This window comes from Juglans microcarpa x Juglans regia, chromosome 7D, assembly GCF_004785595.1.
Source record: "Juglans microcarpa x Juglans regia isolate MS1-56 chromosome 7D, Jm3101_v1.0, whole genome shotgun sequence".
NCBI classification, from domain to species: Eukaryota; Viridiplantae; Streptophyta; class Magnoliopsida; order Fagales; family Juglandaceae; genus Juglans; species Juglans microcarpa x Juglans regia.
In genome coordinates, this window is record NC_054606.1 from 23,629,232 (window position 1) to 23,655,608 (window position 26,377).

At 39.4% G+C, this 26,377-nt stretch overlaps 2 protein-coding genes across 2 annotated transcripts; one reads left to right on the forward strand and one right to left on the reverse strand.

Annotated features, from left to right (window-relative positions):
* The first annotated feature begins 6,456 nt into the window (after nucleotides 1-6,456).
* Nucleotides 6,457-9,468, forward strand: LOC121238228 (basic proline-rich protein-like). The gene is made up of 3 exons (XM_041135058.1): nucleotides 6,457-6,652; nucleotides 7,384-8,901; nucleotides 9,073-9,468. Exons 1-3 carry the CDS (start codon nucleotides 6,457-6,459, stop codon nucleotides 9,300-9,302), a joined length of 1,944 nt encoding a protein of 647 aa, XP_040990992.1. The 3' UTR covers nucleotides 9,303-9,468.
* A 6,570-nt stretch (nucleotides 9,469-16,038) lies between these two features.
* LOC121238229 (RNA polymerase-associated protein LEO1-like) lies at nucleotides 16,039-21,588 on the reverse strand. Its single transcript, XM_041135059.1, has 3 exons — nucleotides 21,464-21,588; nucleotides 16,356-16,442; nucleotides 16,039-16,151 (listed from the first exon to the last, which is right to left on the reverse strand). The coding sequence occupies exons 1-3, from the start codon at nucleotides 21,513-21,515 to the stop codon at nucleotides 16,039-16,041; spliced, it is 252 nt and encodes an 83-aa protein (XP_040990993.1). The 5' UTR covers nucleotides 21,516-21,588.
* Between the last annotated feature and the right edge of the window lie 4,789 nt (nucleotides 21,589-26,377).

Below are 26,377 nucleotides of genomic sequence, written 5' to 3' on the forward strand. Positions count from 1 at the left end.
TATATATATATATATATATATATATATTGCTGTTGTAAGAAATGATCACGAGAGTTCTTCCTTCCAATCTTTAATTTTGATGTCAAGTTACTTTAACGGTAAAAGAGAATTAGGAAAAGAAGAATAATGTTAGATACATTCTTAAAGCGTGTAAGTTTCACGAATTCTTTTTAAAAAAATGGGGTCCATCTTAAGAAAATAATTTTTATATAAATTCTAAATTTATCCACTTTAAAAAAAAAAATGCATAAAACTTGTACACGTTAAAACCGTAAGTATCATTTTTCTAAGTTTGAAAAATTAGTCTAGAGTCAAGAGCATGAGTTTGGAATTTGTGAAGAACTTGTTTAATTTTCTTGTAAAAGTATACCTAACCAGGGAAATGATTCAATTGCGCCGGCAGCCCAAAATCCCATATTAAAATCAGTCCCAATTACATCTTTAAATCATGGAAAATGCATTCATCTTGCCCCAATTGCCTTGGTGTATAAATTTATAATATAAGTCTCTAATCATTCCATCACCTTACATGCATATGATAAAAAGCAGACGCTGGTACATAGGCAGTATAAATGCTTGCACCCATTTTATTAATTTGGCATGCCTAGCTAATTGTGTTTTGACAGGTATTAATCTTAATGCAGCTTATTAGTTGATAGAATTATCGACGTACGTACATGGAGAAATTAAACATATATATACTCCCATCGAGGTAATTGGTTTATTAGCAAATAGGAATTAAATTCTAGTCCTACTGATCAGTAAATCCACCAAGAAATGCTACAGATTGTAGTTTTTTTTTTAATTAATAATTAAGGAATTACTTTTTTTAATGAGTTTGTGATTTTTTTTAAAAATATTTTAGAGGATCTAGAAAATGTTAAAAAAAAAAACAAAATACACATTCAATACCCACTCTCGATGGGTTTTCTCAATGCAGATAGCATATATCGTTCAGCATCAATCAAAGCAGTCCGTTCGAGGCAAGTTCATGAATATGGCATATAAAATCGTACAGGAATTAATTTTAGTGGCAGTTTGTATACATAATCTATATCAGTCCCAACTTGTTCGACCAAGCACGCATGCTATCTAAGAGTACTGTCTTTTGGTTTCCTCAATCGGATAAATTAAGCTAGCGAGGACCATGGTCTATAAATTTTCTGAATTAAGCTATATATTTATGTTTAGTTGTTGAACTAAACTCAACTCATCTCAATCCAATCATTGATAGAACTTACTACTTTTTTAATTTTTTATAAAAAAGTTAAACTCATCTCAATTTATTTTATACATTTAAACTTAAAAAAGTTAAATTCATCTCAATAGAACTCACAAAATACTGTTACTAATAACTTAACTCAATTTATCTCAACATCCAAATGCAATCTAAATTAACCATTCAAAAGCTTCTCGAGACTTTTTCTTTTAATTTATTATTTTTTTTTTCTTCAACCCCTTGCCTGCATATGCTTATTTTGCAAAATCAATTTTTCATCCTTCTTTATCTTTAGGTAATTAAAGTATATTTACAAGTCACCTCCACCACAAAATATCGCCGCTACAAATTACACCACCACCGCCATTATTTTGATCTCCACCATCTCCATACTACAAAGTCTACACCATTCTGGACTATTATTTCCATCTCCACCTCCTCCGTATATATATATATAAATCTTCTTCGTCTCAGCCATCAACTCCTCTCTACATGTATAAATCTTCGGGACCACAATGATCTCCTTCACCTCATCCTTGATATTGCATAATTAACGACTAACCAATTTGTTGAGTGAATTGGTAGATATTTCGACTGCGTTACAGAAGTACTTAGATAATTTTAGTTGGCAATTAACTTCTCTGAAAAATGTGTTCAAACCATAAAACTTAACTTTACCTTTGCGGTGTTTTTGGTGGATATCAGTCATGTTGATGCGCATTGCGAAGCGAACAAAATTCTCTTATTTAAGAATCTCAAAGAAGACACGTAAAATAGATCTTATAATATTTATTGTTATCTTATAAATATTTCGAGCAGTATTAAATGAGTAATATAAATAATGTAGACTCTACTTGATGTATCTATCTCTTTTCTACTTGACACCATCAAATTTAGACAAGAATTTTAGAGGATCTTGAATCGAATGAAGCCGTAGTTGAAGGGAAATTCTAGGGTGTTTTAGCTAGAGTGCAGATTAGAGTTTTAACGGTGATGTGGGACATTCTTTTCCATAGGAATTGGGAAATTTCCTATCAAGTGGATTTTTTCTGCATGCCATTATATATGGACTGTATAAACGACTCCCAATCTTCAGTTCAATTTTCCTTCCAACACAAGCCAATACTTGAATGAAAATGTAAAGTTTATCAAAGAAATTGAGATCGAACCCCTCCCTGTTTTCAAACTCAAACTAACTTACCTCCATTGTCACTATGTAGACTTTCAAAACATCAGTAATGCTTAGAGGCGGGAGTCATATTCCATTAACCCCAATTTATTTGTAAAGAAGGAAAAAAAAATGGGAGGGCCAAAAAATCAAAGGTAGATAATAGGTTAGTTAGAGGATGGAAACTTCATGCGTACATAATGTTAAACAAAAAGCATGCAATGCTTTCTAAAGGGATGGCTCCTTATAAATTGACAGCATCTTGATGCTCATTCACATGTACTCTGAATATATTCTCAAGGCATAGAAGCCCCCCAACTGTGGGACTTTGCAAGTGTTGACTCGAAAAATGGCCAATCTATGGCTTTACGTGGTCTATGCATTGGGATTGTTCTTGTTAGCCACCAATGTAGTAGCAGCCATTGACGAGCCTCATTTTGTCCACTCTCCACCTCCTAACCAAATAAAACGACCACCAATAACAGTCTCAAACCACTACCACGATTCGACAATCATAGGCAACCACCTCCACTAGGGTTGTGCAGAATAGGCCTTGGGCCCGATTCGTCCGTCAAAACCGACTTGGTCCACCTGAATAAGAACCGGTTCATCGGGTCAAGGTTTAGTAACGGGTTTTAAACAATCAACCCGTCGAAACCGAAGCCCTCTCTTCATCACTAATTCATCCCTCTCTTCTGAATCCCATCGAAACCATTGCGAAAACCCTAGTCTCCGTCGCCCTTTTCCGTCGTCATCGTCGTCGTCGTCGTTGTTGCCATAACCGTTCTCCAACTTCGAGCTTCCAAGCCTCTGTTCTGATTATTCGGGTCAAGGTTTACTCTCGACTCTCTCTGTTTCAATTCTCTCTATTTTTTTTTCAATCACTCAAGTAGAACAGAAAAGTAGAAGATATTCTTTGAGGTTAGATGAACAGATAGCAATAGGAATGAAGATATTCTTTGAGGTTAGATGAATAGATGATTATCATCAGTTATTGAGGGAAAAAACTGATGTTTGGGAATGTGAAGATTCTTTTGTTTTGTTGGGTTTTATGCAATCCTTGTTAATTTTCTAGTTCTGGTCTTGTTGGGTTTTATGCAATCTTTTGGAACACACACTAGGATCAATATCACACTCATTCTAAGTTGGATACTGAATTAATTACATGAATGTAAAGACAAATGTTTGGATTATATATCAAAAATATTATCATACCTTCTTTTCAATAGAAAACAATGTTTATAATGCGTGTAATGCTTGAGATGGTGGTGTATTAATGGAATTATGAAATCTCGTTGATTTAGGCGTAGTTTCTGAAGTTTCAAGTGTAATGCTTGATATGGAGGTGTATTAATGGTTGACATGTAATGCTAAATCTGTATGGATTAATAGCTTGATGTAAAAATTTTATAGAACAGAAGGATTGGTTAATAGCATGATATGACTAAGAATATAATCTTAAAGTTTGATTAATTTTCGAAATGGCGTGGTTGATCTCGAATTTGGCCAAAATTTTCACCCCTGAATATGACTATATGTTATAGTAGTCGTTTTGCTTTCATGACCACAAATAGAGGTATTCGGAAGTTAATTGAGCTGTAACATAAAACTAGAATCTATCCCACAAAAAAAAGAGGGTCATGTCCTCGAAGCAGCATGGAATCCATCATCTGCCCTTGTGTGTTGTTTCCTTATCCCAAAATGAACAACTAAGTTGTTTTCATGCGATTGGTTTGAATCTTATTTTGAAAGAAAAGTTTGAAACATGGAAGAATGGGAGAGTACTAGTTTGTATTTGTTGTTCTCTGTTTTTGGTAGCAGTATCATAAACCAATCCATATCTCTCTTCAAACTAGTTTGTATTTGGCTGCTTTGCTAGCTGCAGCCTGCAGATATATAGAGACATGTCCTTTCGCTTAGTGACAAAGTATCTGCACCCAACCTACATGTCAATTTCCAGCAGCTCCAGTAATATTGGAATGTAGTTAGGGTTCTGACATATCTATAGTTAGTTAACAGGTCATGATATTAATTAGACATGACTATTCTTAATTTGCAAGTATTTTTACATCTTAATTATGCAGTATATGCATTTTTACATGGCTATATATATGCAGTATTATGCATTTTTACATCTCTGAACATAAGTTGAATATTTTGATCAATGGTTTCTCCTTCTTTTGAGTTTCTTTAAATCATAAAAATAGAGTAATTTTCAGTTCATATTTTAATATCTTAATTTTTATATGTTATATTATATGTCAGCTTATATATGGATTGATTTGAAAGTGACACTCATACAAATTTAAGAGATAATGAGACTGCTACTCTTTTAGAAAATTGATCACAAATGGCTTCAAATATTAACTTGTCTAGTGACACAAGTCTCCCAGTCCCCCCTTGTAAAAGGAGGGCAAATAAGAGGACCCCTCAGCAGTGTGGGACCATTTCACTAAAATAGATGGATGCCCTTTAAATGACCCAAAAGTGAAGTGTAATTATTGTCACAAGATTTACCCTTGTCATCCCAAAAGACATGGTACATCAAGTATGCTACAGCATCTTGGAACTTGTAAGCAACATCCTCATAGAATCAGACTTACGGATCAACAGACTATGAGTCGTGAGGGGCTCTTGAAGGAATTGGAGATAGTGATGTCAACAACTCGGCAAATGCACAGAGATTTAGGAAAGTATGTAGATCACTTAAACCAAGGTTCCAAGTGCCATCTCGAACTACTGCGGCAAGAGACTATATTAAACTATTTAAAATGAAGAAGTTAAGGAAAATATTTAAGACGGTTGGGCGGGTTAGTTTAACCACTGACACATGGACGTCGATTCAAAACTTAAATTATATGTCTTACTGCATATTTTATCGACTGTGAATGGAAACTACACAAAAGAATTCTAAACTTTTGCATGATCACTAATCACAAAGGAGAAACTATTGGAAAGTATGTAGATTCATGTCTACAAGATTGGGGTATTGACAAGATCTTTACTGTTACAGTTGACAATGCTTCCTCAAACGATGTTGCCATTAAGTATTTGAGGAAGTTCGTAGGAGGTCATTTGTTGGAAGGGAAGTATATTCACATTAGTTGTTGTGCCCATATTATGAACCTCATTGTGAATGATGGGCTCAAAGATTGTGATGATTCAATCACAAAGGTGCGCAATGTGGTTAGGTATGTTAGATCATCTCCCACAAGAATGGATAAATTCAAAAAGTGTATAGAGAAGGAGAAAATTGGTTGTACGAAATTGGTATGCCTTAATGTTTCCACAAGATGGAATTCGACTTATCTAATGCTAGAAGTTGCAGAAGCATTTAAAAAACCATTTCTGCGATTGGAGAAGGATGATGATTCTTTTTTTCGTTATTGTCGTAATGTGAACTTGAGCCCTCCAAACTCTAGTGATTGGGAGAGAGTTAGAGTATTGATAAAGTTTTTGAAGATTTTTTATGATACTACTGTGAGACTTTCTGGCTCTTTGTATGTTACATCTAATGCATATTTCCAAGAGTTTTGTGGCATCCAATCACATTTGTCAAAAATGTGTCAAAGTAATGATGCAGTGTTGAAATGTATGGCGGCGAATATGAAGATTAAGTATGATAAATATTGGGAATCAATCGAGAAGACTAATTTGATGATATTTATTGCTGCTGTTCTTGATCCAAGATGCAAATCTAATCTTTTGCATTTTTGGTTCAAAAAAATATATGGTGGTAATTTAGTTGAAAAAATGATGGCAAAAATGAAACAATTAAAGATTGACATTTATGGAGAATATAGTGTTGTGTATGGAAGTTCAAGTGGAGTTTCCTATTCTGAGCCTCCTTCCTCAGTTGATCCTAGTATGATTGATTCTGATTCTCAACAGAGTTTTTGGGTTGAGTATGAGCAAGAAATAATTGAATCTAATTTGATGAACAAATCAGAGATCAATCAGTACTTGGAACATGGTTGTGAGACACGAGCTCTAAAATTTTGATATTTTAGATTGGTGGAAGATCATTGAAGTAAAATATCCTATTTTGGCAAGAGTTGCACGGGATGTGATGGCCATTCCTGTTTCTACTGTTTCTTCTGAGTCAGCCTTCAGTACAGGGGGTCAGGTGCTTGGCCCATTTCGTAGTTCACTATCTCCAAGAACAGTCGAGGCACTTGTTTGTACACAAAATTGGTTGAGGGATCCAATACCCATTGATCTTCGTGCCTCCTTGGATAATATTGAAAGCTTTGAGGCGGAATTGGGTAATAAACTTATTTCTTATTTACATATTTATTAAACTATTTTATAATGTTTATTTTTATATCATTTAAAAATTATCATGTGTTTTTTTAGAGTTTGATCCAAAATCAAGTTTTACTTACATTGATGAGGAGTAACTCAAGGCTTATGGTTTGCATAATCGTATGTTTTTCATTTTCACTCTTCCTTTAGAGAAACTAAACCACTTTGTGTTGACTTGGATTATTTGATGTGCTATTTATTGATTTGGTGTTAGACTTTTTCATAATGGCAGATATAGAGGAAGAGATGGGAAGCTATTGTTATTTGATTGTTGGATGCTCCTCAATCCTTTATCAGTTAATGTTCATATTTTTGTAATTTAGATAGTTTTTGTAATAGATGGCTTATGTACATTTTTTTTATTATTTTTTGTAATAGATGGCTTGGAAGAATAAATATTCTAGTTCTTTTGGTTTTTTTCTTTTTTTTGTTCATCTGGTTTATGTCAATATTTTTTTGATATCTTTTGAGATCTTAGTGAACCTGTTTTGCAAGCTATATTCTGTCCATGAAGCTGTGTAACTTAACACAGGTCACCAACATTGATATTAGTTGTGAAAAAAAAAAACACCGAAGACCCGACCCAAACCGCACAGTACTGGGTCGGGTCGGACCGGGTTGGCGCGCTAATAGTGTCGGGTTGGGTCGGACCGGGCCCAAACCCTGTTCGATTGCATCGGCTTGCAGCCCTAACCTCCACCACCACCAAGTCATCGTAAATCCCCGCCACCTCCACCACCATACTACAATAAGTCTCCTCCTCTACCACCACCTCCTTCATCTCCTCCCCAACCCCGTTACAAGTGTCCACCACCACCTCTTCCATCTCCTCCCACACCTCGTAACAAATCTCCACCACCACCGCCTCCTCTATCTCCTCCCCTACCCCGTAACAAATCTCCACCACCACCTCTGCCATCTCCTCCCCCACCCCGTAACAAATCTCCACCACCACCTCCTCTATCTCCTCCCTCAACCGATAACAAATCTTCACTACCACCTACTCCGTCTCCTTCTCCACCCCATAACAAATCTCCACCACCACCTCCTCTATATCCTACTCCACCTCGTAACAAATCTCCTCCACCACCTCCTCCATCTCCTCCCCCACCCCGTAACAAATCTCCACCACCACCTCTGGCATCTTCTCCCCCACCCAGTAACAAATCTCCACCACCATCTCCTCCATCTCCTTCCCCACCCCGTAACAAGTCTCCACCACCACCTCCTCCATCTCCTCCTCCACCCCATAACAAATCTCCACCACCACCTCCGCCATCTCCTCCCTCATCACATAAAAAATCTCCACCACCACCTCCTCCATCTCCTCCCCCACCCGGTAACAAATCTCCACCACCACCTCCACCACCTCCACCATCTCCTCTCTCACCCCGTAACAAATCTCCACCACCACCTCCTACATCTTCTTCCCCACCCCGTAACAAGTCTCCACCACCACCTCCTCCATCTCCTCCCGCACCCCGTAACAAATCTCCACCACCACCTCCGGCATCTTCTCCCCCACCCAGTAACAAATCTCCACCACCATCTCCTCCATCTCCTTCCCCACCCCGTAACAAGTCTCCACCACCACCACCTCCTCCATCTCCTCCTCCACCCCATAACAAATCTCCACCACCACCTCCTCCATCTCCTCCTCCATCACATAAAAAATCTCCACCACCACCTCCTCCATCTCCTCCCCCACCCCGTAACAAATCTCCACCACCACCTCCGGCGTCTCCTCCTCCACCCAGTAACAAATCTCCACCACCACCTCCTCCATCTCCTCCCCCAACCCGTAACAAGTCTCCACCACCACCTTCTCCATCTCCTCCTCCACCCCGTAACAAATCTCCACCACCACCACCTCCGGCATCTCCTCCCCCACCCCGTAACAAATCTCTACCACCACTTCCACCATCTCCTCCCCCACCCCGTAACAAATCCCCACTGCCACCTCCGGCATCTCCGCTCCCACCCCTTAACAAATCTCCACCACCACCTCTTCCATCTCCTCTCCCACCCTGTAACAAATCTCCACCACCACCTCCTCCATCTCCTCCCCCAACCCGTAACAAGTCTCCACCACCACCTCCTCCATCTCCTCCCCCACCCCGTAACAAATCTCCACCACCACCTCCGGCATCTCCTCCCCCACCCCGTAACAAATCTCCACCACCACTTACACCATCTCCTCCCCCACCCCATAACAAATCCCCACTACCACCTCCGGCATCTCCTCCTCCACCACGTAACAAGTCTACACTACCTCCTCCATCTCCTCCCCCACCCCGTAACAAGTCTCCACCACCACCTCCTTCATCTCCTCCCCCAGCCCGTAACAAGTCTCCACCACCTCCTCCATCTCCTACTCCACCTATTTACAAAACGCCGCCACCACCTCCTCCATCTCCTCCCCCACCCCATAACAAATCTCCACCACCACCTTTGCCATCTCCTCCCCCACCCCGTAACAAGTCTCCACCACCACCTCCTCCATTTCCTCCCCCACCCCATAACAAATCTCCACCACCAACTCTGTCATCTCCGCCTCCACCTCGCTACAAATCTCCACCTCCACCATCAGGCTCATCTCCTCGTACTTAAGACTACAAGTACCTAAGACCTCACATCATTTACTAAACAAATCACAATTTCTATGAGATTATGTAAATGTGTAACTGTCTTTGTTTCCCTTCCTTTTCTTTTACCCATCATTAAGTATGAGAATTTTTACCATTTGGTTTTTTAGGTACCTTATAAACTGATAAAAGAATAATTGTTGCTGAAATACTCAAGACTCTATTATCGAGCTTTGGTTTATCATTATAACTCAATGCCAATTATCAAGGAAATCATTCAAGACAATGGAGATATGATATGCCTGGCAGCTCTTGTGCAATATATAAATGTATTTTATTGACTTGATATAATGAAACGATGGTTACATGATATTTGGTCATCAATACATGTAGATGCATTTTCTTAGTTTTTATTGATTGGGCCATCAATCTATTCATATATATTCAATTTAAGGTTGATGCCATTGTCTCTCAATATCTCTCTCGATCGTATTACATAATTTCTACTGAGAAAATGAAAGAGATCAATCAAAAAGAGGGGTTATCTAGTTAGATGGTAAGCTAGATGATTGTGAATCTGTCTCTTAGAAAAATATTGTTTTCCACTCAAGAACGGCTTTTGCAATAAGAAACCCAACATGTTGGAAATCATATATAATTCACGTTTGCGGCGATTTTTTGACTTTTTGCGGCGATTTTATTCGTCGCAATAAAGTTTTTAACTGTTGCGGCATTAATCTACCGTCGATTAGGAAAAATCGCCGCTAGAAACAATATTTATGGCGAACATTATCGCCATAATAAAATTTAAAACGCCTGCCCTAAGTTTTCTTGTTATTTCTTTCCCTCCAGCCCTCATTTCTTTCCCCTCCTCCCCCCTCTCTCCCCAATCCGTCTCCTCCCTCAAGCCTCTGCTGCGCACAGCCCGTCGCCAATGGCCCCACCATGCCACCACCTTCTCCACTCAGTTTGATTCACGAGCAAGCAAGGTAGTCTCTGCGATGCGATTTCTGTATCGTCTCCTTGTTCTTCTACCGTATCTACTTCTAGGGTTTAAGCCTCTTCGATTTGATTTGTTGATGATTTTGTCATATTTTTTATGTTCGATTTTCTGCCTTCATATTTGGATACATTTCTACGAACTTTCATGCAAATAGGGAGAGTTTTATGTAATTAACTCCATGTTACCATACACATAGGGAGAGTTCTGCATATCGCTCATTGCGGGCTAGCAGTTTTATGGTTAAAACATAAAGATTTGGATGCACTTTAACCTTGTCTGAATTAGCTCTGCAAAAATAGATACAGATAAGAATTCATGGACATGAGACAAGAATAGAAAAATAAAGCATGACTACATTATAACAATTGTATGCACGTGTTTAAATGTTTAGTGATATCGCCATATTATCACTTTTAGGCTTGATTTTATTTTCAGCCTGGTCCAGAAAAGAATCACGAGCCTTTTTGCAATAAATTCTGCACTTTTGTACCATCTGAGTCACAAACTAGACCATTGATGGGAGTTATAATCATGCTTATTACACACATTTGTACAATTTGGGCATGGATGAGGCCATCATAACGCAGGGAGTGGCTCTCACAACTAGCTATCACAGAGCAGCATCAGCCCTTTAGTAACGATCAACTAATTCCATGTAAAAGATGAGCTCCTCAAGCACATATTGACCAGATTGATGACTGGAGAATAATCTATAGTTTTCAAGTAAAAATAAAGAGCTTAGACTGAAAAACTAGAACCATCATGCTTTGTGATACATCATACCTGTGAAGGAACTCAATAATGATGGCAACGAAGTAGGAAGGGTCTCCCACCATCTCATGGGTGTCTAGTGAATGCTGTATTGCACATCTCACAGGAGTCTAGCAAAGTCTCTGGTTCTTAATTTTTTATCCAATTTTGAACTAAACTCAGCCCAAACTAATTACAACTCTAATGGACTTAGTTTTTTCATTAAAATATGCAAACAAATATTTTTACACTAACAGTGGTGTTGGCAGTGGGTCCCCGCCGCGCACGCGGGCGGTTTTCTCTGATTTTCTTTTTCATCTCTAATGGTTTATCACCAAATTGAAACAATAATTTGAACTCAGAATGGAATTAGGACCATTGCATTTTTGTTTCATTTAATTGAAATAGATTATGGGAATTTCTTAGTGCATTTCATGACCATTTTTTCCTTTATTGCTTTAATTGCAGTTTTCTGGAGATGTTAGATCCATGTGTCATATAACTGATTTTTGAACCTGTTCATATGATGAAAAAATTTGAAGCTAGATTCTTCTTGGATAAACGCTTGTATTTTGCCTGAGAGCACATTTAACCTTTTCTATTTTCCAGGCTATACATGGATTAAACTATAAAAATAGTCTAAATATGTGCTAAAACAGTGTACATTTTTCATGGCTCTACAGGTGCTGGAAGCACAGCTCTGCATTATGCTGCATGCGGGGGAAATGCACAATGTTGTCAAGTAAGTTTTCAATTACTCTGAATTTGAATACACTATTGTTATTTATGCTGAAGTTTCTAATTTCCTTTCTTTCTGTTTAGATTTTAATTGCCAGGGGTGCCAGTCTGACTGTCGAAAATGAGAATGGGTATGCATTTCAATTTCCTGTCACTTCTAATATATCCTATGATTTTATTCTAGTTTAACTGGGAAGTTTTATTGTTTCTTGCAACTTTTGACTTTATCAATTTGTTGTTCAATTGGTTGGGCATAGGAATAAAGGGTCTGGTGATGACATACCATTTATTCAGGACCTACTCGTGATGATTTTTTATAATGCTTGCAGTAGTTTTAAGATAAGGCTTATTGAATCTGGCTTATTCTAGACTTAATTTATACTAAATTGCAATTTATATAGATTGAGCTTTGTGTGGCCATCCCGAAATTTAATACTGAATATAATTTGGATGTGCAATATTTTTTTTTATTCATTCTGTTTTGTGAATTTTTTTTTAATTATCTGAAACCATTTCCGGCGAGTATAGTTTGCCGGAAACAAATTTTTTGTTACAGAAGACTATTTGCGGTCGGCGATTTACGCAAATAATCCCTAAAAAAGAGACAATCTTATTTACAGCGATTTTAATTGCTGCAAAAATATTATTCACGGCGATTTATGAACACGCTGCAATTCATATAAAGATATTTGTGGCGATATTTTGTGTATTCGCAACGATAGAAAACGCTGCAAATACTTTTTCGCAATGTAACGAGACTGAAATCCCAATGTTATTTGCGGCAAAATTAATAATATTAGCAGCGAAAAAAATCGCTGTAAATAAAAATTTTTGGCAACGAATTTTGTATTTCGCTGGCTAATCTTTTAAAAGGCTCTATAATTGCGACGAAAGTCCGGTACAACATAAATCGCTGCAAATAAGTATTTGCAACGATTTTTGGAGTTATTTGCAGCGAATTTAAGCGCGGGGAAAGACCCTGTTTCTTGTAGTGACAATATTGTCCTCAAGAAATAACATTTCTGGAAATAGTGTGCATATTGCAAATACAGAATATATAATATTATGAAAATAGAATAATATATTGTAGCAACAGAGAAAAATGAAAAAGAAAGAAAATTAATTCAAGAACTTTGAATAAAATAGTATTTATTGAGAAAATAAAAACGATTAATGCATATTGTTAAAGTAGCAGTTATTGAAGTTCCAAGAATCCTAACAATTAATGAAAGTTACAACAATTGAAATGAAAATAGAAAAATTCATTAACCAAAAGACACTTCTTTTAGTTTAAACAGTCATATTTTATATAGGACTGTTGTTAAAAAAAAAAAAAAGTACAAAGTGCGTCAAAAGCATCAGTGATAGGCGTCGCGCATGTATTCTAATTTTATAATTTCTAGTGGAACACATGTATTTATTTTAAAAGTTCTGATGCATCTTTTTAATCGTAGGACTAAGAAAAAGGCTCAATTGGAGATCAGAAACTTTAAAAATAAAATAAAGATTAAAAAATAAAAAATAAAATAGAGTCAAACTTAAGATATTTTGATATACGCTAACAATTTCCATGAACTCAAGCAAGAACAGTAAGTTGTTTGAATAATTTTTTTTTTTTATATATAGAAAATCGACTTCATTTCATTCATGAAGGAAGTTACAGCTCTGATTGTCCAAGACCTTGTCTATAGGCAATGTGGGATTATTACTCAATATCAACTTACTTTATATATTTCAACCTAAAATGTACCCATCTCAACTTAAAAAAGTTAAACCGGCCATCGTATAAATGCGACCCACAAAATACTATTATTCACAACTCAATTCAATTCATTTCAACATCTAAATGCAGCCTAAATTAACCATTCAAAATTTTCTCAAGACTTTTTCTTTTAATTTAATTTTTTTGTTTTTCTTTAACCCCTAGCCTGCATATGCTTAAAATTTTGCAAAATAAAATTTTCATCCTTCTTTATCTTTAGGTAATTAAGTGTGTGTGTGTGTGTATATATATATATATATATATATATATATATATATATATTAAGGTAATTAAGTATATTTACAAGTCACCTCCGTCACAAAATATCGCCGCTACAAATTACACCACCACCGCCATTATTTTGATCTCCACCGTCTACATACAGCTACAAAGTCTCATCCATTCGTCACCATTATTTTCATCTCCACCTCCTCCGTATATGTATAAATCTTCTCCGTCTCGGCCATCAACTCCTCCTCTCTATATCTATAACTCGTCGGACCAGAATCTCCTTCACCTCATCCTTGATATGTACGTACACAAAAACAAGTAGGAAGAAACAATTTTCGATACATAGAGTACTCATATATAACTCTAGTATTTAAATATGAAAAAATTTTAAGAAATGAATCATGGTTATTATTAGATATTGATCAAGTTCTTTTTTATGTAAAATTAAGCATGCTTGAAGGGCGGTGGTTAAATTAAGGTACAGTTTAGTTGTTGCAACTTAAATATCATGTTCTCGTAGATGCATGCACGAGTTTCAGCCCCAACTTTAATTAATGTGTTCTCCTAATTGAAGGGAGTGAAAGTACAATTAATAGAAGTGTTATGAGTTGTAGAAAGAAGTTGAATTAAATGTGTTTTTTTTTTCCTCCAAAGGGTTCTGGTTTCTGCCAATGCAAGCTGTCAAACGAGTGGACAAATGTTGGCAATTAACTTCTCTGAAAAATGTCTTCCAACCATAAAACTCAACTTTCCCTTTACTGTGTTTTTGGTGGATATCAGTCATGTTGATGCGCATTGTGAAGCGAACAGCAAACATTTCTTTTTAAATTTTTATTTGAGAATTTAAGTGAGAAAAAAAAAAAAAGAAGACACATAAAATAGATCCAATAATATTTATTGTTATCTTATAAATATTTCGAGTGGTATTAAATGAGTAATATAAATAATGTAGACTCTACTTGATGTATCTATCTCTCTTCTACTTGATACCATCAAATTTAGACAAGGATCTTGAACAATGAAGCCATAGTTGAAGGAAAATTCTAGGGTAGTTTTAGGCGCTGGAGTGCAAACTAGAGTTTTAAGGGTGATGTGGGACATTCTTTTCCATAGGATTGGGAAATGTTCTATCAAGCGGATTTTTTCTACATATCATTATATATGGACTGTATAAACTCCCAATCTTCAGCTCAATTTTCCTTCCAATATAAGCCAATACTTGAATGAAAATGTAAAGTTTATCAAAGAGATTGAGATCGAACCCCTCCCTGTTTCCAAACTCAAACTAACTTACCTCCATTGTTACTATGTAGACTTTCAAAACATAAGTAATGCTTAGAGGCGGGAGTCATATTCCATTAACCCCAATTTATTTGTAAAGAAGAAAAAACTGTGAGAGCCAAAAAATCAAAGGTAGATAATAGGTTAGTTAGAGGATGGAAACTTCATGCGTACACAATGTTAAACAAAATGCATGCAATGCTCTCTAAAGGGATGGCTCTCTATAAATTGAGAGCATCTTGATGCTCATTCACATGTACTCTGAATATATTCTCAAGGCATAGAACCCCCCAACTGTGGGACTTTGCAAGTGTTGGCTTGAAAAATGGTCAATCAATGGCTTTACCTGGTCTATGCATTGGGATTGTTCTTGTTAGCCACCAATGTAGTAGCAACCATTGACAAGCCTTCTTTTGTCCATTCTCCACCTCCTAACCAAATAAGACGACCACCAATAACAGTCCCAAACCCACTACCACCATTCGACAATCATAGGCAACCACCTCCACCATCACCATATTACAAGAAGTCTCCTCCACCACCACCACCAAGTCGTCATAAATCCCCGCCACTTCCACCACCATACTAGAATAAGTCTCCTCCTCTGCCACCACCTCGTCGTAAATCCCCACCATACTACAAGAAGTCTCCTCCTCTGCCACCACCACACCATCAACATCTTAAGTCTCCACCACCTCCACCACCATACAATAAGAAGTCGCCTCCACCACCACCACCAAGTGATTCCCAAAGGTCCCCACCACCGCCAATGCCAAACAACCAAAACTCCCCTCCTCCACCACAGCTAGGAAGCCAAAAGTCTCCTCCTCCTCCTTATGTTTCTAAATCTCCTCTACCACCATCATCATCACCTCCCCCTCTTTCACCTCCAACTCCAACTCCAACTCCAACTCCATCCTCATCTCCGTCATCATTCCTATCACCTAGCAGTGAACCACCATTACAACCTTCTCCATCTCCATTCCCATCCATACCTCAATCTCCAGCTCCATCCTCTTCTCTATCCCCATCTACATCCTTGCTGCTGCCACCGTCTCCATCTCTATCTCCGTCTATAGCATCACCTGTCAATGAGCCACTGCCATCACCTCCTTCATCTCCTTCCCCGTCACCATCTTCATCCTCATTACCTGGCAACAAACCACTACTACCACCTTCTCCATCTCCATTCTCATCCACACCTCTATCGCCAACTCCATCTTCTTCCATATCTCCATCTACATTCCCACTACCACCACTATCTTTATCTCCATCTATATCCCCATCACCTGTCCATAAGCCAATGCTACCACCTTCTCCATCTCTTTCCCCTTCACCATCCTCATCCTCATTACCTGGCAACAAACCACTATAACCACCTTCTCCATCTCCATTCCCATCTGTTGTGAAAAACGATGACAATAAAGTGAATATAGACACAGGAAAAACAAGCAATCACACACGACACAGTATTTACGTGGTTCGGCAAATTGCCTACGTCCACGGGAGCTGCAGAGGATTTTATTTCTTGAGGAATCACAATACAATAGTGTAGGACGGCTACTGTTCACTCTGATACAGTACAAGTCAAAAACAACTCAATATATATGTTGTACGGCGGAAACCCTAAATTCAGCAGAATTAATGATGTTCGCTCGAGCGGCGTGTCGAGCCCGCGTCGAGCGAACCTGTTTCCCGCAATCGCTCGAGCCGTGAGTCGAGCGGCTCCTTAAGCGAAGCTCTCTGACTTCCCTCTGCTCGAGCCGTGAGTCGAGTGGTCATCGAGCGAACCTTTCTGACTTGCTTTTGTTCGAGCGGTCTATCGAGCTCTCTTCGAGCGAAGCTCTCTGACTTGTATTCGCTCGAGCGGCGTGAACCAGACTCCAAATACTCAACAATTCTCCCACTTGGAGACTGGTACACTCACATTGTCGCCCCCTGCCTCAAACATAATATCCTCCACCTCTGCAACTCACAGCTCTTGTCTTCATGCTAGAAGACCAACTGAAGTTGCGCACAACTTCAGTTTCTCAAGTGTAACACCCTTTGTCAACATATCAGCAGGGTTCTTACTTCCACAAATTTTCTCAAGTAGCAACTGTCCATCATCCAACAATGATTGTATAAAGTGATACCTGATCTAAATGTGTTTAGTCCTGGAATGAAATGCTGGGTTCTTGGCAAGGGATATGGCACTCTGACTGTCACTGTAGAGAGTGCTATTCTGATTCTTTTTACCCAATTCCTCCAAGAAGCCCTGTATCCAAACCATCTCTTTTGCAGCTTTTGAAACTACAATATATTCAACTTCTGTAGTAGACAAAGAAACTGTCTTCTGTAGATTAGAACCCCATGAAACTGCAGTACCACCCAGAGTGTAAACAAACCATGTGGTACTTTTTCTGCTATCAATGTCTCCAGCTAAATCAGCATCAACATAGCCTTGCACCTCTAAGCCCTCTCCTGAGAAACACAAGCACGTTTCTGAGGAGCCTTTTAAGTACCTCAAAATCCACTTCACTGCTTCCCAATGTTATTTTCCAGGATTACTCATGTATCTACTCACAACTCCCACTGCATGGGCAATATCTGGTCTAGTGCAAACTATAGCATACATAAGTGACCCAATAGCTGAGGCATAAGGAACCTTACTCATATAGTCTTGTTCCTCTTCTGACTTTGGTGCCTGATCCTTGCTGAGTCTGAAGTGACTTCCTAAGGGTGTGCCAACTGACTTGGCCTTGTCCATACTGAACCGGTTGAGTACCTTTTTCACATACTCAGCCTATGAGAGTCTCAACGTGCCTCTGACTCTGTCTCTAACAATTCTCATGCCAAAGATTTGCTTTGCAGCTCCCAAATCCTTCATTGCAAAATGCTCTGACATCTGCTTCTTCAGACTGTTGATCTCATCAATACTAGCCCCTGCAATGAGCATGTCATCCACATATAGTAGCAAAATAATGTAAGAATTGTCAAACTGTCTGACATAGCAACAATGATCTGCCTGACATCTGCTGTACCCTGTACTACACATGAAACTATCAAATTTCTTGTACCACTATCTGGGAGCTTGTTTCAGGCCATACAAGCTCTTCTTTAGTCTGCAAACTGAACCTTCCTTTCCCTGTACCACAAACCCCTCAGGTTGGTGCATGTAGATGTCTTCTTCAAGATCTCCATGAAGAAAAGCTGTCTTCACATCTAACTGCTCAAGAAATAGATCTTCAGTAGCAACCATAGCCAAAACTAGCCTGATGGTTGTGATCTTTACCACAGGAGAAAAGATCTCAGAATAGTCAATGCCCTGTTTCTGTTGAAAGCCTTTTACAACAAGTTTGGCCTTATACCTCTTACTGCCATCATGCTCAGTTTTCACCCGGTACACCCACTTGTTGTGTAATGCCTTCTTCACTGATGGAAGTTTTGTCAACTCCCATGTCTGATTCCCTAACAAGGAATCCATCTCATCCTTCATGGCCAACTCCCACTTGCTAGAATTTTCATCTTGCAAGGTTTCTTGGTAATTCTGTGTTTCTCCACCATCTGTCAACAAAATGTGATTCAAAGAAGGTGAAAAACGTTGTGGAGGACGAATAGTCCTAACTGACTTGTGAACTGCAGCTATTGGAGTGGACAGCTCTGGATCTGACTGCGGAATAATGGGAATGGGTGTGCTGGACCCACTCTCCCCGTCACTCACATCTCTGCGCTGCACTGTGACCTCTAGTAGATCATCCAAACTCACAAACTCAAACTCCTGAGGAGCTGCTTCAGCAACTGTACTAGACTTATCTTTGTACACAATCTTCTCATTGAAGATCACATTTCTGCTTCTTATAATCTTCCGACCCTGATCATCCCAGAAACGATAGCCAAATGCCTCGTCTCCATAGCTAATGAAATAACATTTCCTTGACTTAGCCTCATGCTTATTACGAGTATCAGAATCAATAAGAACATAAGAAAGACAGCCAAATATTTTAAGATGAGAAAATTTGACCTCTTTCCCGCTCCAAGTCTCCTCAGGCAATCCACAATCCAAACGAACTGATGGCCCTCTGTTTATCAAGTATACTGCAGTGCTAACTGCATCTGCCCAGAAAGTAGGTGGTAGCCCAGCGTGCAGCCTCATGCTTCTAGCATGCTCATTTATGGTTCTGTTCATACGTTCAGCAACTCCATTTTGCTGTGGTGTCCCAGGAATGGTCTTCTCCATTCTGATACCCTAAGTTGCACAGTACTCCTTGAACCCACCATCAATATACTCACCACCATTATCAGACCTCAAGCATTTCAACTTCAAATCTGTTTCAGTCTCAACCATGGCTTTCCAATTTTTGAACACATTAAATACATCAGATTTATGTTTCAAAAAATAGACCCATACCTTCTTGCTGTGATCATCAATAAATGTAACATAGTAGCGAGAACCTCCAAGGGATGCCACTGGGGAAGGTCCCCACATATCAGTGTGCACAAGATCTAGTCTCTCTGACTTCAGTGTTCTACCACTCTTCAAGAAACTGACCTTCTTCTGTTTCCCCATAATACAGCTCTCACACATACTGAGATCAACTGACTTCAGTTCTGGTAGCTTGCCTCTAGACAGAAGTTCTTTCATGCCCTTCTGACTCATATGGCCAAGCCTGCAATGCCACAAGTCTGTTGTGCTCTCTGCAACGGTAGTGGCAATAGTGTTATTTAAACCAGTAGTCATATAGAGTGTACCAGTTTTCTTACCCCGAGCCAGTACCAATGCCCCTTTGGTGACCTTCCAGGTGCTATCTGAGAACACCACTGAGTGACCACAATCATCAAGCTGCCCAACAGAGATGAGGTTCTTCTTTAACTCAGGAATGTGTCTGACCTTTTGCAAGGTCCATTTGTTCTTGTTAGGGAGTACAATGTCGATGTCTCCCATTCCAATTACGTTCAAAGCTTCTCCATCAGCCAAATACACCTTTCCAAAGTCACCTGCAACATAGTTTTGCATTATCTCCCGATGGGAAGATGTATGGAAGGATGCCCCTGAATCAAGTATCCAGTCATCAACTGGACTATGAACTGCAAGCAATAGTGTATCATGTAATTCTTCAGTTACCACATTAGCACTATCATTCTATGTCTTCTTGGGATTTCTACAATTCTTTTTTATGTGGCCAGCTTTGCCACAATTCCAACAAATTGCCTGCTGACCAGTTCTTGACTTGCTCTTGCCCCTATTCTTTGATTTTGATCTGCCTCTGTTTGAGTTCCTGTCTTGTGCTCTCCCCCGAGAGTCGGCATTCAGAGCTGAACTCGAACTTGAGGTCTCGCCTGAATCTCTCCTGCGCACCTCCTCAGCCAAAATCAAATCACGAATGTCATCATATTTCAACTTTGACTTACCAGCAGAATTGCTAACAGCCATCCTCATGGCTTCCCAACTATTTGGCAGTGATGCCAATAGTATCAGTCCACGTATCTCATCATCAAATTCAATTTCAACAGACAACAATTGATTTGTGATAGTATTGAAATCATTCAGATGTTGTGCAACAGACGTACCATCCGACATCTTTAAGTTAAATAACTTCTTCATCAGATGTACCTTATTATTTACTGACTGCTTTTCATACATACCTGATAAAGCTGCTATGAGATCTGCAGTCGTCTTCTCCTTGATGACGTTGTGTGCAACGGATCTCGACAGGGTTAGAAGAATACCCTCAGGACCTGTCGATCCAACAGAATCCAATCAGCAACTGATATGCTGTCCGGCTTCTTCCCCAACAATGGAAGATGGAGTTTCTTCCCATAGAGGTAATCATCTATCTGCATCCTCCAATACCCATAATCCGTCCCATCAAACTTCTCGATCCCCGATACTTTCACTTCTTCTCTAGCCATCGTATTTCTCAAACCCTAACCTTGGCTCTTGATACCAATTGTTGTGAAAAATGATGACAATAAAGTGAATATAGACACAGGAAAAACAAGCAATCACACACGACACAGTATTTACGTGGTTCGGCAAATTGCCTACGTCCACGGGAGATGCAGAGGATTTTATTTCTTGAGGAATCACAATACAATAGTGTAGGACGGCTACTGTTCACTCTGATACAGTACAAGTCAAAAACAACTCAATATATATGATGTACGGCGGAAACCCTAAATTCAGCAGAATTAATGATGTTCGCTCGAGCGGCGTGTCGAGCCCGCGTCGAGCGAACCTGTTTCCCGCAATCGCTCGAGCTGTGAGTCGAGCGGCTCCTTAAGCGAAGCTCTCTGACTTCCCTCTGCTCGAGCCGTGAGTCGAACGGTCATCGAGCGAACCTCTCTGACTTGCTTTTGCTCGAGCGGTCTATCGAGCTTTCTTCGAGCGAAGCTCTCTGACTTGTATTCGCTCGAGCGGCGTGAACCAGACTCTAAATACTCAACACCATCCACACCTCTATCTCCAACTCCATCTTCTTCCTTATCTCCATCTATATCCCCATCACCTGTCAATGAGCCATTGCCACCACCTTCTCCATCTCCATCTTCATCCCCATCACCTGGTAATGAAGCACCTCTAGCACCTTTTCCTTCTCCATCTCCATTATCATCAACACATATATCTCCAAATCCATCTTCTTCTCTATCCCCATCGCTACCACCAAGGTCTCCATCTTTATCCCCATCACCTGTCTATGAGCCATCGCCACCACCTTCTCCATCTCTGTTGTGGCGCCCCCAATCCCCCTTATAAAAATACACAGGGATCGAGACGCCAGGATGGTGACAACACGGTCACACATCCCAACGAAGTGCCAGTGTGTGTAAATGCAACAGTGTTCAAATAAAATATCGCAGCGGATAGTCAACTAAGTACCAGAATTTAATTACAATCAAACATCAGTAAAGATTTAAATAGCAGTTATACAGTCATCCCTGAAAATATTTTTACAATAGTTCTAAATGTACAAACGAGTGATCCTAGATCACTCCTCAGGCGGAGCCGTCTCCTCCGGCTCGCCCTCCTCCTCCTCAGCATCAAAATCTGCGACACCACAAAATGGTCTCGCAGGTAAGTATAACCCAAACAACAATATAATACAAAATGTATTAAATGCAACTAACATGCATGCACATGAAAACATGCATTTTCCACAAAACATTATTTTTCCCGAAAATGATAATTTTCCAACACACGCCAAAATCCCATTTGGCCCAAAATATCCGTAAAACATTTTCCCAGAAAATGATTTACCCAAAAAATCAACTCGCACTATTTTCCCAGAAAATAGTGCATTAATACCAAATGCACCATGCATTATTTCCATATGCACCATGGTCTCCCCTATGGACCATCCGCACGTCCTGGCTTCGCAGCGGTGCTCAGTTCCGCGCCCAGCGCGTACGTGGCCAAGCACTCACACTACGCAACGAGCGATGCCCAGTTCCGCGCCCAACGCGTACGTGGCCAGACATCCTCTAGTCCCCGCCAGCAGAAGGACCACGGAGTCGGCACGAGACCATCTCGTCCGATCCCATTGTCGCCCGGCGACAACCCAGGGGACGTTACTCAGTATATTCCGCTCCCGAGTAACCAGAGGAGCTCCACCGAGTTAATGCCCCATCTCGGCTTGGGGTCGTGATACACACGCACCAAAATTATTCTCACATAAAATCATAGCTTTTCAAAGCACATGAACATGAATGCAATACACGAAAACCCAGTTTTCTTTTACAAACATGATCATGCATGAAATAATGAAATGCACATGTACCAACACAATATCCAAACAACCCATCAACAACAAATATCCAATCAACCAAATCAACCAAACAACTCCAATCACAAATCCATCCGACCCCCGAACTCCTCGGACTCAGTCCGGCATGCCAAAAACACAGTGAAATGGGTTAGTGCAAAAATACATTTAAATTACGAAAGTTCTTTGGAGAAATACTTACAGTGCAATATAATAATTTTCCGAGGATCGCGAAGTTGAAAAAAAGCGACGTTTGAGCAACACCACAGTGTAAAATACACTGTGGCCGTGGGTCACAATCACCAACTTTCCAACGAGGACAAACGAAGACCCAAGATTGATAGGGTAGGGCCTAGGGAGGTCGGTGAAGCTAGTGGTGGTGGTGGTTTGCCGTGGGTGGCGGCGCAAGGGGTGGTTTTAGGCCAAAAATGTGCAAATCGGAGATGGACTTGGTGGGGCTTCACCGGTGACGGATCGGAGCTGGGGTTGGGTCCAATGGGTTGCTAAGAGGTCGAGGATGAAGTGGTAGGAAGATGGTGGCCGGAGGTGGCGCGACGGCGGCGCTGGAACGAAAGTGACGCCGCGGCTTGAATGGGCTCGTGGTGGCTAACGGCGGCGCGAATGGAGCTGGAAACGGAGGTGTGGCGTCGCCGGTGGCTGGGGAAGCTGGGGAGCCGGGCGGTGTCGACCACCGCCGGCGCACGGCGGCGGGCTGGGGGAGAGATGGATGCACGGCGAGAGAGAGAGAGTGAGAGGGAGCTGGGTCCGCGCGCGGGGAGGGGAAATAAGGAGGAAAAAAAAAGAAAAGAAAAAAAAAGAAAAGAAAGAAAAGAAAAGAAAAGGAAAAGAAAAAATAGAGGGAAAAGAAATGAGGTCCAATCCTCATAACTTGGGTCACAAAAATGATCCAACGGAAACGATTTCAAAACCTCAAGTTAAATAAAATAATTTAAACGTAATGGTAAAGTCAAATTGAAATAATTAAATCCCACGGTAATTAATTAAATATGAAAAACAATTTAAATGCACAACAATAAATAAATATTAAGAAAGCACATAAAAATTAATTTCCACCAATTAAAATCATAGAAATAAACTCATTAAAAACCCAACCAATTTTAAAATACGAGAATAAAATTTAAATAAATAAAAATAATCCTTTAGTAAAGATACACTAAAATGCGGGGTGTTACATCCTCCCCCCCTTAAATAAAATTTCGTCCTCGAAATTGGCAAGGTCAACATTAAGACTAAGACAGGAATAAGATTCAACTAAGAGCAGACTAAGAACATACCGCCAAAATAGTCCGGCAAGGCCACTCTATAAGCAACAAGCGCAACCTTCTCTACGATCTGAAAATGGCCAACATATCTTGGACATCAACAATCGCCCAAATTGAGTTCTTCCCACTAGGAGTCCTCGGTAACCCTACCACAAAATCCATAGAAATATCATCCCACTTCCACTCTGGAATAGGGAGAGGTTGAAGTCTACCTTGATGCTCAACCTTAACTAGACGGCACGTGGTACATTTCTCAATGAACATGGCAATATCCAATATACTCGTTTTAGTCCCCCAATGACACATCACGACCAGTATTCCTAGAGTGACTGCTATCCAAAAATCTCATTTCCTCGAGAACCTTAATACAACATCCAATAAATTCCAATGATCAAAAGCCCTTACAATAATATGTGCCAACTGCAATCAACTCCTATGCTCCAACTTCTAAACCTTTATTGAATTCTACTATTGGAAACCTAATAGCCACTTCCAATGTTAACCATCAATAACAAATTGCACAACCAAATGATTAATCTCCAATTACAAATATCTTCTCAAAATTCAAGTCACCATTAATTCTTCAAATCAGCACAATTTGAACTCCTGACTACAACAAAAATACCACGCTCCTGCTGCGCACTCTGATATTCGCCACATGCATAAAACATTACGTTCTCATGAAACTAACACCATCGAGTACAAGGTGGCTCCATTCCTACTAACCAAAACTCTTATCACAATTTGGTAGAAAAACACTCTCTCCCAAAACCACGAGTTATAACTCAAATTCCTCAATTAACTTCTGCTGCCTTGATCAAAATCAAATTCTATAAAATACAACCATGATCAAAGACAGAAACCCAATATCAAACAACCTCAGCATCCCAAATTGAAAATAAACAACCTCAACCCAAAATACACTCATCTCCTCTAAGATAAGAAACATCCTTTAAAAGACTCAATTCCAACCTAGCGAATCAAAAAGAGTGCCTAGAGACTTCTACCTAACAACCTAAACCCGAAAGCTCACCATCTACATTCTAAACATCATCTAATCTAACGGTGACTAAACTCACAGCGAACCACCATTGACTTCACCAAAACATTAACAAAACTTCCTTGGTAACTCGCCCACCTATTTCTACTCCAATAAGCTAGTATTAACACAACTAGTTCCTTCAATAGCACATCACTATTAACCTCAGGGCAAACCATACTGATCAAATCTTCAATCTACCAAAAGCCATTGCAAAGCACCCAAGGATCCTAATGCTTTATTAACTCACATACTTGATCATATCATTCATCGCTAACGTCTAAACTTCAACTTCCAAGATCTTATCATATACCATACGTGACATCCCATCAATCTCTCTTCAAGTTAAATAACAATGTCCTTCATTCAACCAACTAGATGCTCAAACTCCAAAAGAAAGTATAACCTTAAAATTTAAATTCCTAGGTAACCTCAAGTCACAATTAATTCCTGAAGATAATCACAATAACTATTCCCAACCATGATTCATTGAGTAACCCACTTCAATTGCACACTTCGATCGACTCACCAAAAACTCCAAGCCAAAGTCTCTTGAATTACTACTATTGTGTTGACTCCTCTTCCACACCAACCAAAACCACTTCTTTCAAACCAAATGAGACTAGGACCAATACTCTCTGAAATCCATAACCACTCACCACTACTATACATCAATCTTACGCACCCTTAGCCAAAACCAATAATCCTCCAAACGTGCAAGTGATCCTCATTACCATTTCCATCACTAAACCTATATCCTCGAAATCAATAAGAATCATTTCTTAAATCGTCACCATCTATTATCCTTAAAATTGGTATAAATTAAATCCTCAACCTGACACTGTAACCTCATGCTAAAAATAATTATTAACCGAACTAGATCAATATCTTCCATCTCCAAAGAAATTCTCCCCTAAAAATTCTCATATCAGTAACTTAACTCAGATCAATCCTATTTTAATTCAGCCGTTCAACTCTGCAATTCTAAAACCTTAACCCAGATATAAATCATTTCCTGAAATCCTCAAGATTGATGAACTCAAATCTAAAACATTCTCCTTATAAAACTTGTAAATTCTAAAACCCCAAATATTATCAATTTGCTTATCGAGGTTGGCAAAATCAAAAACTCCTAGTCTAAGTAATCTCTTAATTGCTTGTTGAACCTACCAGCTTAAATCCCATTAACTTATTTTCAAAAAAACTATGGGGCCACAAACCTTAGATGAACTTCTCATAAATCTAACATTGACATTCGTTGAACTTACAAC

Excerpts from the sequence above, each read along its gene's own strand:
- LOC121238229 (XM_041135059.1), bottom strand. The coding sequence starts at position 21,515 with ATGGAGATAAGGAAGAAGATGGAGTTGGAGATAGAGGTGTGGATGGTG. Across the intron at positions 16,443-21,463 it reads AGAGGTGTGGATGGTGTTGA|ATGGGAATGGAGATGGAGAA; the intron begins GTATTTAGAGTC and ends TTTTCACAACAG. Across the intron at positions 16,152-16,355 it reads AGGGGAAAGAGATGGAGAAG|GTGATGGCAGTGGCTCATTG; the intron begins GTGGTAGCATTG and ends GAGATGAAGGAG.
- LOC121238228 (XM_041135058.1), top strand. The coding sequence starts at position 6,457 with ATGGCCATTCCTGTTTCTACTGTTTCTTCTGAGTCAGCCTTCAGTACA. Across the intron at positions 6,653-7,383 it reads AAGCTTTGAGGCGGAATTGG|AACCTCCACCACCACCAAGT; the intron begins GTAATAAACTTA and ends GCTTGCAGCCCT. Across the intron at positions 8,902-9,072 it reads ACCATCTCCTCCCCCACCCC|CTATTTACAAAACGCCGCCA; the intron begins ATAACAAATCCC and ends CTCCTACTCCAC.